Source organism: Megalobrama amblycephala, linkage group LG17, assembly GCF_018812025.1.
Source record: "Megalobrama amblycephala isolate DHTTF-2021 linkage group LG17, ASM1881202v1, whole genome shotgun sequence".
NCBI classification, from domain to species: Eukaryota; Metazoa; Chordata; class Actinopteri; order Cypriniformes; family Xenocyprididae; genus Megalobrama; species Megalobrama amblycephala.
Genome location: NC_063060.1, coordinates 45,223,860 through 45,237,068, shown reverse-complemented (window position 1 = coordinate 45,237,068; position 13,209 = coordinate 45,223,860). Strand labels below are relative to the sequence as shown.

General features: G+C 36.9%; 1 protein-coding gene across 3 annotated transcripts in view; it reads left to right on the top strand.

Moving 5' to 3' along the window:
* Positions 1-12,060, top strand: part of si:ch211-122l24.6 (uncharacterized protein LOC557261 homolog) — a 28,053-nt gene extending 15,993 nt beyond the window's left edge. For 2 of the 3 annotated variants that reach the window (XM_048163499.1, XM_048163498.1), the window contains exon 6: positions 11,733-12,060. In XM_048163499.1, the coding sequence (XP_048019456.1) occupies positions 11,733-11,848 (116 nt within the window). In that variant the 3' untranslated portion in view covers positions 11,849-12,060. The remainder of the gene's footprint in view (positions 1-11,732) is intronic. The other variant, XM_048163497.1, reaches the window with a different exon arrangement.
* Positions 12,061-13,209: the final 1,149 nt, after the last annotated feature.

Genomic DNA, 13,209 nt, shown 5'->3' with positions numbered 1-13,209 from the left:
AGGTCAGACAGTCATTTATCACTATGGCTGTTTATGCAGAATATCTGTCCATTTAAGAAAGGCACTTCCTGCATGCTCAGTTTTTTTTCCTCATTAAACACTTTTTCCTGATTTTTAAAATAAATAATGTATTTGTTCTTTTTGGCAGTGAAACTAGTGTTCAGCTGTAAACAAACATGTTTGGGTGTTTCTTCAAGTATAAGGGCATTCAGTAAACTGTTAAATCACACTTTAAATTAAAATGAATCACAGTAAGTATTTACATGTTTCACACAATTATAATTGTATAATTAATATATATATATATATATATATATATATATATATATATATATATATATATATATATTTTTTTTTTTTTTTTTTTTTTTTTTTTAAAGCAATCTCTCTCTCTCTCTCTCTCTCTCTTTCTCTTAAAATTGAAAAGTATTGGTCTGTGACAATAATGACAAAAATAATAATCCATGCATTTGACCAGTAGGAAAATTAAATGAAGGCATGATTTAAAAAAAGAAAAGGTTTTATATGACCTTCCTATAACTATGAAAGCCAATTTCTGCAACATAAAAATCAATCAATCAAATCACACTCACTCTAAAAAATGCTGGGTTAAAACAACCCATGTTGGGTTAAAAATGGACAAACCCAGTGATTGGGTTAAATGTTTGCCCAACCTGCTGGGTGGTTTTATTGAACTCAACTACTGTTTAAAAATGACTGTATTGTTCCTTAAAATGAACCCAAAAATATGTTGGAAATTAACATTTATTAATAAGTTTAATTAATAATAATTACACAATAAACACAATAATAAAAATTGCTTATTAATAAATGTTCATATTTTGATTATTATTGTTTCCTCTAGTAATTATGTGTCTGATTTTTAATTTCCAACATATTTTGGGTTCATTTTAAACCAGACATATAGTCATTTTAAACAATTAAATAAAACTTTTAACCCAACCGCTGGGTTAAAACAAGGTTAAAACAACCCAATCACTGGGTTTGTCCATTTGCAACCCAATTTAGGTTGTTTTTAATCCAGCAGTTGCCTGGTTGCCTTAAAATTTTGAGTTCATTAAAATTAAAAATTTGAGTTAATACAATGAAGGTGATCAGTTTAATCCACAAAAACTAAAAATATCTTAAATGTAGTTTTTTTTTTTTTTTGCTTTGGTAAATCCAAATTATGGCACACGTCTATTTTAAATGAGATAAAATGTCAGAATTAAAAAAAAAAAAAATCGTAATTTCAACTTTTTTTATCTCTTATACTTATGACTAAGTATCAGTGTTGCCAAGTCTGCAGTTTTCCAGTGGAAATAGGCTACTTTAACACTGTTGCCGTGGATTGTTTTTCATGTGCGCAGGTTGAAGTGACCCCAAATAACATGATATTTAGCCCCTGGAAGGCAAATTTTACCAGGGGAACCTGCCAAAAACATGGATTTAACCCCCAGAATGCAGTTTTTACTGGGGACCCCCCAGTAAATGCGATTGGGCTAGATTTGGACTAGTTTTGGGTGGGTTTTTGTGAAAACCTGGCAACCCTGCTTGGTACAGTATGTCATAGTTTTGTCTTTTTATGTCATAATTATGACATCCATCCAAAAATAAATAAATAAATAAATGGCTGGTTGGGACACTTTATGTCAATGTTAAACGTTTTGTTAAACACCCATGGGGTGGAAATGGAAGCCCATATACAGTATGCTATGGTAAATCATATTTAAAGGATTAGTTCACTTTCAGATGAAAATTAGCCCAAGCTTTACTCATCCTCAAGCCATCCTAGGTGTATATAACTTTCTTCTTTCTGTTGAACACAATCTGAGATATTTTATTAAATATCCTGACGCATCCGAGCTTTATAATGGCAGTGAATGCGATCAATGAGTTTGAGCTGAAGAAAGTGTCTCCATCCACATCCATCCATCATAAACATATTCCACACGGCTCCAGGGGTTAATAAAGGCCTTCTGAAGAGAAGCGATGCATTTGTGTAAAAAAAATATCATGAAAGTCATATACACCTAGGATGGCTTGAGGGTGAGTAAAGCTTGGGCTAATTTTCATTTGAAAGTGAACTAATCCTTTAAATATGATTTACCATAGCATACTGTATATGGGCTTCCATTTCCACCCCATGGGTGTTTAACAAAAAATTTAACATTGACATAAAGTGTCCCAACCAGCTATTTATTTATTTATTTAGAAGAAGAAATCAGTCTAATAAAAGGAGTTTTTCTTAATCTCCAGATACACTCATTGTATTGAAGTAATGTGAAATGTCAGTATTTCCCTTCGGGGGGCGCCAGAGGATATGGAGACGGATTTGTCTTTCCTCATCTCACTTTGAATAAAGAATGAGGATATGACTGTTGTTGTTTTCAGAAAAAGTTCTGCATTCTACTGACTTGGACACCATTTGTTATCAGGCTGAATAAAACTGTTTTAGTCATTTCCTGGTGGCATTTGTTCAGTTCTGTCATCTCATGAAAAACGCAAATGCTTTTAACATTAAAATCACCTCAAAGACTTTGGCCAAAAAACTGTCAACTTAAGTAGGAGATTTGTCACAGAGGACAGACAGAGTGGACACAGAGTCATAAATCTGAGAATGAATATCACAGCTGGCATAACACTGTTAGTGACACAACATACACCTCCTCCTCTCTCCCACATTTGGGCCACGCTCCAACTTTAAAGTAATCAAATATTTCTCATTCTACGGGTGATTTTTGTAGTTTGTGATAAATTCTGTCCAATAAAGCCGGCGAGATGACAGCTATGAAGGATGTAAAGGACACCGAAAAGAATGAATGATTATTTAAGGCCCCACTTCCTGCGAGGAGGGCCCCGTGCCAGAGACAGCACAGTTCTAACTATATAAAAGTGTCAGTGTAAAAGTTTCTGAGTCCTTTGCAGTCCTGCATTTGCAATGAGGAGGAGTTCAAGAGTGAGCGAGTTTGTGTATCTAAAGCGGAACTGGCAGGCCCTGTCCCAAAAGACAAACGTGTTGTTTATGAGACCATGGGGTGTCCCATTTGTCATTTTAGGTTTCATAAGGGTGCTCATGAGTTTCTGCCTACCTTTAGCAGCTGCTGTCTCCTAATTGTACACTTCTGCTGATGTAGACCACAATGTGATAGTCACAGTGTCACAATCAACCTCTCATTTCCTTCTAACATTGGAGTTTGATAATCATATTTTAAGATTAGGAATAGGGATGAAAGGATAGTTCACCTACACCTACATCACCCAATCGCTGGGTTAAAACAACCCAATCACTGGGTTAAAACATTCCATTTGCTGGGTTAAAACAACCCAATCGCTGTTAAAACAATCCAATCGCTGGCTTAAAGGTGCCGAAGAACATGTTTTTAAAAGATGTAATATAAGTCTATGGTGTCCCCTGAATGTGTCTGTGAAGTTTCAGCTCAAAATACACCATAGATTTTTTTTTATTAATTTTTTGGGGCATCATTAAATATGTGCCGATTCAGGCTGCGGCCCCTTTAAATGCTCACGCTCCCCGCCCCCGAGCTCGCGACTGCCTTTAACAGCATAAACAAAGTTCACACAGCTAATATAACCCTCAAAATGGATCTTTACAAAGCGTTCATCATGCAGCATGTCTAATCGCGTAAGTATGGTATTTATTTGGATGTTGGAGAGATTTATAAAGAATGAAGTTGTGTTTATGAATTATACAGACTGCAAGTGTTTAAAAATGAAAATAGCGACGGCTCTTGTCTCCGTGAATACAGTTATAAATGATGGTAACTTTAACCACATTTAACAGTACATTAGCAACATGCTAACGAAACATTTAGAAAGACAATTTACAAATATCACTAAAAATATCATGTTATCATGGATCATGTCAGTTATTATTGCTCCATCTGCCATTTTCGCTGTTGTTCTTGCTTGCTTACCTAGTCTGTTGATTCAGCTGTGCACAGATCCAGACGTTAATACTGGCTGTCCTTGTCTAATGCCTTGAACATGAGCTGGCATATGCAAATATTGGGGGCGTACATATTAATGATCCCGACTGTTACGTAACAGTAGGTGTTATTTTGAGATTCGCCTGTTTTTCAGAGGTCTTTAAAACAAATGAGAATTATATAAGAATGACTGAACTCTTGTTATTCAACTATGCCAAGATAAATTTAATTTTTGAATCTAGGGCACCTTTAAAACAACTCAATCGCTGGGTCAAAACAACCCAATCGCTGGGTTAACACAATCCAATCGCAGGGTTAAAACAATCCAATCGCAGGGTTAAAACAACCCAATCGCTGGGTTAACACAATCCAATCGCAGGGTTAAAACAACCCAATCGCTGGGTTAACACAATCCAATCGCAGGGTTAAAACAACCCAATCGCTGGGTTAAAACAATCCAATCGCAGGGTTAAAACAACCCAATCGCTGGGTTAACACAATCCAATCGCAGGGTTAAAACAACTCAATCGCTGGGTCAAAACAACCCAATCGCTGGGTTAACACAATCCAATCGCAGGGTTAAAACAATCCAATCGCAGGGTTAAAACATCCCAATCGCTGGGTTAACACAATCCAATCGCAGGGTTAAAACAACTCAATCGCTGGGTCAAAACAACCCAATCGCTGGGTTAACACAACCCAATCGCTGGGTTAACACAATCCAATCGCAGGGTTAAAACAACTCAATCGCTGGGTCAAAACAACCCAATCGCTGGGTTAACACAATCCAATCGCTGGGTTAACACAATCCAATCGCTGGGTTAACACAATCCAATCGCTGGGTTAAAACAACTCAATCGCTGGGTCAAAACAACCCAATCGCTGGGTTAACACAATCCAATCGCAGGGTTAAAACAATCCAATCGCAGGGTTAAAACAACCCAATCGCTGGGTTAACACAATCCAATCGCAGGGTTAAAACAACTCAATCGCTGGGTCAAAACAACCCAATCGCTGGGTTAACACAATCCAATCGCAGGGTTAAAACAATCCAATCGCAGGGTTAAAACAACCCAATCGCTGGGTCAAAACAACCCAATCGCTGGGTCAAAACAACCCAATCGCTGGGTTAACACAATCCAATCGCTGGGTTAAAACAACCCAATCGCTGGGTCAAAACAACCCAATCGCTTGGTTAAAACAATCCAATCGCTGGTTTAAAACAACCCAATCGCTGGGTCAAAACAACCCAATCGCTGGGTCAACACAACCCAATCGCTGGGTCAAAACAACCCAATCGCTGGGTCAAAACAACCCAATCGCTGGGTCAAAACAACCCAATCGCTGGGTCAAAACAACCCAATCGCTGGGTTAACACAATCCAATCGCTGGGTTAACACAACCCAATCGCTGGGTCAAAACAACCCAATCGCTGGGTTAACACAACCCAATCGCTGGGTTAACACAATCCAATCGCTGGGTTAAAACAATCCAATCGCTGAGTTAAAACAACCCAATCGCTGGGTCAAAACAACCCAATCGCTTGGTTAAAACAACCCAATCGCTGGGTCAAAACAACCCAATCGCTGGGTTAACACAATCCAATCGCTGGGTTAACACAACCCAATCGCTGGGTCAAAACAACCCAATCGCTGGGTTAACACAATCCAATCGCTGGGTTAACACAACCCAATCGCTGGGTTAACACAATCCAATCGCTGGGTCAAAACAACCCAATCGCTGGGTTAACACAATCCAATCGCTGGGTTAACACAACCCAATCGCTGGGTTAACACAATCCAATCGCTGGGTCAAAACAACCCAATCGCTGGGTTAACACAACCCAATCGCTGGGTTAACACAATCCAATCGCTGGGTTAACACAACCCAATCGCTGGGTCAAAACAACCCAATCGCTGGGTTAACACAATCCAATCGCTGGGTTAACACAACCCAATCGCTGGGTCAAAACAACCCAATCGCTGGGTTAACACAATCCAATCGCTGGGTTAACACAACCCAATCGCTGGGTTAACACAATCCAATCGCTGGGTTAACACAATCCAATCGCTGGGTTAAAACAATCCAGTCGCTGGGTTAAAACAACCCAATCGCTGGGTTTGTCCATTTGCAACCCAACTGTGTAGTTGATGTTAATAATAAAATGCCAAGGTAAGATAACACAAAGTATAGACCTTATGCGCCAGAGAAACAAATGCTCCGCCATCTGTATAAAATTGTCTTTGAACTTCCATTTTTACGGCAGCCCTGTACATTTCTATGGCATCGCTGTGAAAGAATAATTAGCTGGTGAAATGGATTTACTTGTTGTAGAGTTAATGAAAGTTATCATGAGCACTGTGATGTTTAAAGCAGATGTCTTAACAAATGTCAGTAGACCAGGAAGATTTAAAATGAGCAGTTCATTCATAAATACGTAAGATCGCTGAAAGGGGCGGAGCTACATAAGGTCCTATAGTGTTATATAGAAATGTACATAGTTTAAAAAAAAAAAAAAAAACATTAAATATAAAAAACTTTCCTAGCTTTACGATGTTAATAACTCAGAAACGCGACAGATGTTTTTTTGGACCCCAAATGACCTTCATTGAATGGACAAAAACATTTTTCTTAAATATCATCTTTTGTCATACAGGTTTGGCATGACGATGAGGAATGACAGAATTTGTCATTTTTTGTGTGAGCTATCACTTTAAATCTCTATACATCATGACAATAATTAATGGCTTTGAATTTTAATGAAGGACATGCACCCATCAACACACACACACTTTATGTGCTGCTGCTACTGTAGAGTTGCTTATGTAAACACTTGAGCGCTCTGTGCAGCATGCTAACATTTGCTCAACACTGTCCTCCTGTGCAACAGAAAACAAACACACACTGATGGCCCAGAGGAGCACGGGCCAGAGCGCCACAATAAATCAAAGTGCCAGCTCCGACACTCCGACTGGATCTGCAGGCAGAACGCGTCTCGACAAGAGCCTCCGCGGCGCGGGTGCTTTGTGTTTCGGTGTCGGGAGCAGAGGAGTAACACAGATAACAGATGGATTTATGACAGGGCTTAGGCAGGGATTAGGGCACCTCAGACCTAGATGATTGCACAGCTTATCATGTCACCTTTAGCTTTATCACAGACATGCGCTTCAGAGAAGACCGCCAGAGAGAAGGGGACCGGAGCCGTGTTAGACAAAGAGAGAGGGAGAAATGCTCAGTTAGCAGTGAGATACAGTCTAAACGATGATTTTCATAATTGTTTGATAGTGTTGGGTACGGTGAATGTGATTTCACCAAGTACAGCATCTTTGTTGATCCTGGAACAACATTCCAGTCAACAAATCAGATTTGAGGGACAAGTTTACAGTTAATGTCAAGTTTTTAGGCTCACAGCCAAGGTTAGTCACTATCATTTCCTATTGATTTTAGGGATAACTTAATTTTCGGACAGGGATGTTGTTCCAGTATCAAAAAAATATGTTGATCCAGGACAAATTTTGTTTCGAAAAACATGAGACACGGGCAGCAGAATGGGGAAAAAACACAAGGTCGCGAGACGCAGCGCTCAGGACAAACCGATCTCATGGCAATTCGTACGTTTTTTGCTAAACGACGAGTGGCCAAATTCATATGAATTTGTACCTATAACCTGCCCCTAAACTTACCCGTCACTGGAGTTTAGACTAATTGTACGAATTCATACGATTTGTCTAAACCCCAGTGAATTAGCCGCCTCGTAAAATACATACGAATTGGTTGTGAGATAGCATTGCTCAGGAATGGTTTAAAAAAAGTGCAGCGCAGAACGTGAGAGTCTCGAGACACACTTTTGAGACATGAAACAATAACGAACAAATAAAACAGTTGATATGCCAACTTTCTATTGTAAACAGAAGCTGCAAAAAAACGCTTGCCCCGCCTCCAAGTTCTTCTGATTGGTCCACTGTTTTGGAACTGACATTGATGAGCGGCGCTGCGCTTGAAAGTTGAAATTCTTTTTAACCGCATCTTAAAAACGCGGCACTCATTTGCGAGACGCTTCAAAAGGAGTGAGACGCGAGCGTAATGGTCATAAACATCCGTCTAGCACGTGTTTACATAGAAAAACAATGGAAAAGCACATTGGAATAGAAAAATGCGCTCTGTGTGAACGGTCCATAACTTGGCAAAATCACGATGACCTAGACACTCAGACATGCACGTTTGCGTAACATTTTCAGCGGTGGGAGGAGTGACGGAGGAGGTGGATCTGATGAATGGGGCATCTCGTCCAGAGAGCCAGACAAATGAGTAGTGGTTTGGGAGATGGTCAGAGAGGCCAAGAAATGGTGCGATTATATATATGCCTTCTCTAAATGTGTGTGTTGAGGTTAATACCCTTCATTTTCACATCACTGGCATGTCTTTGTGGGCAATTATGAAATCCATAAATTAGATATACGGCGGGAGGTCGTTTACATCTTTCTTTGGCTATCTTTGTGTTTTATTACTCAATGCTCTCAGCATGCGTGTGAATGTTCTATGACTTTATGTTGGAGTAGATTTATAACAGATTTACATTAACCCATGGAAAGATTTCCCATGGACAGGCCCGGATGTATTTTGTGGGCTTTTCCCACATTTTCTCATCTTGATTTTGGGGGAAAATATCTGCAAAATGTTGCGGGATGCATTTAAACATGGTAAAAAGTGTTACATGCAGTGCTATGCTCTGAACGCATGATTATCGTAAGGGATAATGTACAGTCGGCCGGTCATTCATCACAAAATACAACCAGATAGAGTGGCCATGGGCCAGATTCATATTTCATAAAGTAAGGATTGCCTTCCAAAATAATTTGAATTATTTCAAGTATTAAGCATTGCAACACTTGCTACATATACTACTCTAAAGATTGGAATAATTAAGATAAAAATTAAAAGGTTAAATGGACAAATTAAAATGGTTTTGAAAGAAGTCTCATGCTCACAAAGGCTGCATTTATTTGATGTAAAATACAGTAAAATATTATTTCAATTTAAAATAGCTGATATATATATATATATATATATATATACAGTACAGTCCAAAAGTTTGGAACCACTAAGATTTTTAATGTTTTTAAAAGAAGTTTCGTCTGCTCACCAAGGCTACATTTATTTAATTAAAAATACAGTAAAAAACAGTAATATTGTGAAATATTATTACAATTTAAAATAACTGTGTACTATTTAAATATATTTGACAAAGTAATTTATTCCTGTGATCAAAGCTGAATTTTCAGCATCATTACTCCAGTCTTCAGTGTCACATGATCCTTCAGAAATCATTCTAATATGCTGATCTGCTGCTCAAGAAACATTTATGATTATTTTCAATGTTGAAAACAGTTGTGTACTTTTTTTTTTCAGGATTCCTTGATGAATAGAAAGTTCAAAAGAACAGCATTTATCTGAAATACAAAGCTTCTGTAGCATTATACACTACCGTTCAAAAGTTTGGGGTCAGTAAGAATTTTTATTTTTATTTTTTTGAAAAGAAATTAAAGAAATGAATACTTTTATTCAGCAAGGATGCATTAAATCAATCAAAAGTGGCAGTAAAGACATTTATAATGTTACAAAAGATTAGATTTCAGATAAACACTGTTCTTTTGAACTTTCTATTCATCAAATAATCCTGAAAAAAATATTGTACACAAATAATTTGTACAATTGTACACATTAAATGTTTCTTGAGCAGCAGATCAGCATATTAGAATGATTTCTGAAGGATCATGTGACACTGAAGACTGGAGTAATGATGCTGAAAATTCAGCTTTGATCACAGGAATAAAATACACTTTACTGTATATTCACATAGAAAACTGTTATTTTAAATTGTAATAATATTTCACAATATTACTGTTTTTTACTGTATTTTTAATTAAATAAATGTAGCCTTGGTGAGCAGACGAAACTTCTTTTAAAAACATTAAAAATCTTAGTGGTTCCAAACTTTTGGACTGTACTGTATATATATATTAAAATGCAATTTATTGCTGTGATCAGAGCTGGATTTTCAGCATCATTACTGCAGTCTTCAGTCTCACAGGATAAATTACATTTGAAAATATATTAAACTATAATAGAAGTTATTGTAAATTGTATTAATATCAAATAAATGCTGCCTTGGTGAACATAAGAGACTTCTTTCTTTCAAAAACATTATAAATTGCGATGACTTTGCAAGTATCAGACAACTTTAAAGCATATCATTTTATTCATAGAGAATAATTAAAATGATAAGATGCTATTTACAATTATTTTTTATTTCTTAAGAAAAAAAAAATATTAAAATATCCATAAATATACAAAATATTCTTAAAATTTCTATAAGCATGAAGATAAGAATAATAGTAATTTTATTCTTCAGAATGTTACACTGTAAAAAATATTTTTTTATGATTTATCACATTTTTTCTTTTGTGAAATCAAACTAGATAATTAATGCGATTCAGTTTCTGTTGATTAAACCAATCACTTTCATTGCATTAACTCAAATTTTTAATTTCAATGAACTCAATTTTAAGGGAACCATGTAACTTACTTTTTTAAAGTTAAACCAACAAGTCTTTAATCTGTCATCAGGTCCAGAAGAGGTTTATTTTGCGTTTAATAACCATCTGACTGTGCTATATTGTATATATAAATGGACATGAAATATTGATTGATGATGAATTTATTATATTACAGTATGTAACAAGAAAGAGCACCTGTAGTAGTAAAGGTTTAGAAGATCAAATTCAGACAGTTCAATCATCATCATTCAAAAACTATAGAAGTCGCAATCGGCCAATCAAGTATTCCGTGTAAGAAGCCAAAATATTTCATGAATTAACATGCGACGTACAAGTTAGTGGAATGACAGGCGTTTGAAATCTGCCGTTTTCTCCGGGCCCAGATTCCATGTGTGTTTGTCCGTAGGGAGGGTATTCCACATTACAGTGACTTTCTCTCCTCCAGAATACATGCTGGAAACTTCTGAGAGTCCTGTCACTCTGTGAGAGTCCACGGGTGTTTGTCATTGTGTGTGTATGGCAAAGGAACAAAAAATGCATGCTAAGTGAGAGACACACAGCAGGAATTCCACAGCTAACTGTCACTTCCTCCCGCTTCTGCTCCGAGTGTGGGCGGCAACTGCAGATCTCTGTGTGTGTGTGTGTGTGTGATGCTTATGTATGCAGGAAAGAGGTTTTGTTGGTGTATAAAAGACCATGACAGAATGTATATTCTTTGATGCCGCTCGATCATGTGTTTATGTCACTGAGGCTGAGAGAAAGAGACAGTCAGACAGTCAGAGAGCCTGTATAAATAGAGGATGTCTCTCTCTGGTGTGTTCGCAGGCTCAAGTGTTTATAGGCTATATGAAAGCCGGCACATTAGAAAGCTGAGTCTGGCTGAATGTCGTAAAACACAGCCGGGTTGTAATCTTTGTAAAATCAAGAAAATAACTATTTTTCATAAAGAAAATGAACATATATTGATTTATTCAGCACACAAAAGGTTGGTTTATTCTCTTTATTCATTGTCAATTGCAATAAAAAAATGTGGAATTTAATGAGTTTAAAACCAAATACTGCATATTTTTGTGAGTGCGTATATATATATATTTTTTTCACAAATACTACACTTGTTGTACCACGAACTGTAGTTTTAAGAGGTTTTTAGGCTGGAATGTAGTTGTTTAGACCTGAAATATGTGACTCATATTTAATCATAGTGTCTATTTTACTATTTGTTTAGACACTTTCGCAGATGTGAGCTCCAGGCCGTCAGCGAGCGTTCAGTGCTCGTGTACCCGCCGAGAACAGCTTCATCTCGGCCAGTGCTTCGGGTATTTGACGCTGTCTCTTATGTAGAAAGCGGTTAAAAATATAATTAATTTGGGGTATATCATACGGGCAATCTTTGGTCTTATTAATTTATTACTTGTTCCAGCTGCAAATCGATTTGGGTTAAGGGGAAAATTAAATTGCATAATTTTGTATTTAGGCTATATTTAACTAGAAAAATCCTGTACTAGATGCTGCTTTTGTACGGTTGACTAAATTGTTTGCTTGTGTTTTTTTATTTATTTGATTGTGTTTATTGTTTGCTTGTGTTTATGTCTTTTATAATGACTATTGTTGTTAATTTAAACATTGTTGTTCAATAAATATTATCTTATATAAATAATATGGTATTGAGAATGGCTCTGTCAATAGTATAAATGAAAGTTACATTATTACACCATTAGATGGCAGCAAAGACTGTCTCTCAGCAAAGTCAGAACAAGGAAGCTGTTTTACCGCTGTGGGAAATCCCCCTCACTTTTAAAAGGACAAAGATATCGCTTTAAAAAAAATAATAATAATAATTGTATATCATATGTGACCCTGGACCACAAATTTAGTCATAAGGGTACATTTTTTTAAACTGAGATCCAAAAGCTGAATAAATAATCTTTCTATTGATGTATGGTTTGTTAAGATAGGACAATATTTGGTCGAGATACAACTATATCTGGAATCTGAGGATGCAAAAAAAAATCTAAATATTGAGAAAAGTCCTTAGCAGTGCATATCCACACACAAAAATACATGTTTGATACATTTACAGTAGTAAATGTACAAAATATCTTCATGGATCATGATTTTTACTTAATATCCTAATGATTTTTGGCATAAAAGAAAAATTGATAATTTTGACCCATACAATGTATTGCTGGCTATTATACTCGTGTGACTTATGACTTATTTTGTGCTCCAGGTTCACATATAAATGTATTTTTATTTTGCCCATTATTTTAAATCCATCATTTCATTTCATTTTTGCCTCATTTTTGTCTTCCTATCAAAGTGTGCTTGTTCTGAACCCGCAGGACAGTAAACCCACCCGCAGGGACAGGAAATGACATTGAGGTGATGTAGTTGCCATGCAATCTGTCTGTTTGTCAATAGGTCATCCTCTGAATAAGCACCGAACCATAAACCTTAATGAAATGGACTGCGCAGTAGCCTGATGCTGATTACCCCGAGATTACGCAGGTTTGAATAGGCACTGTAATCTGCTCGTAACTCATGTTTGCTCAGCGCAGATGTGCTGCCATTGTCATGAATGATGACGGCGCTAAGAGACCACCCTTCAAGAGCGCGTGACAATCATCTGAAATGAAATAAGAGATTACAGTGGATTAATGGTCTGGGAAACGTGCAAATGAGAGACTACATTCCCCTCACTG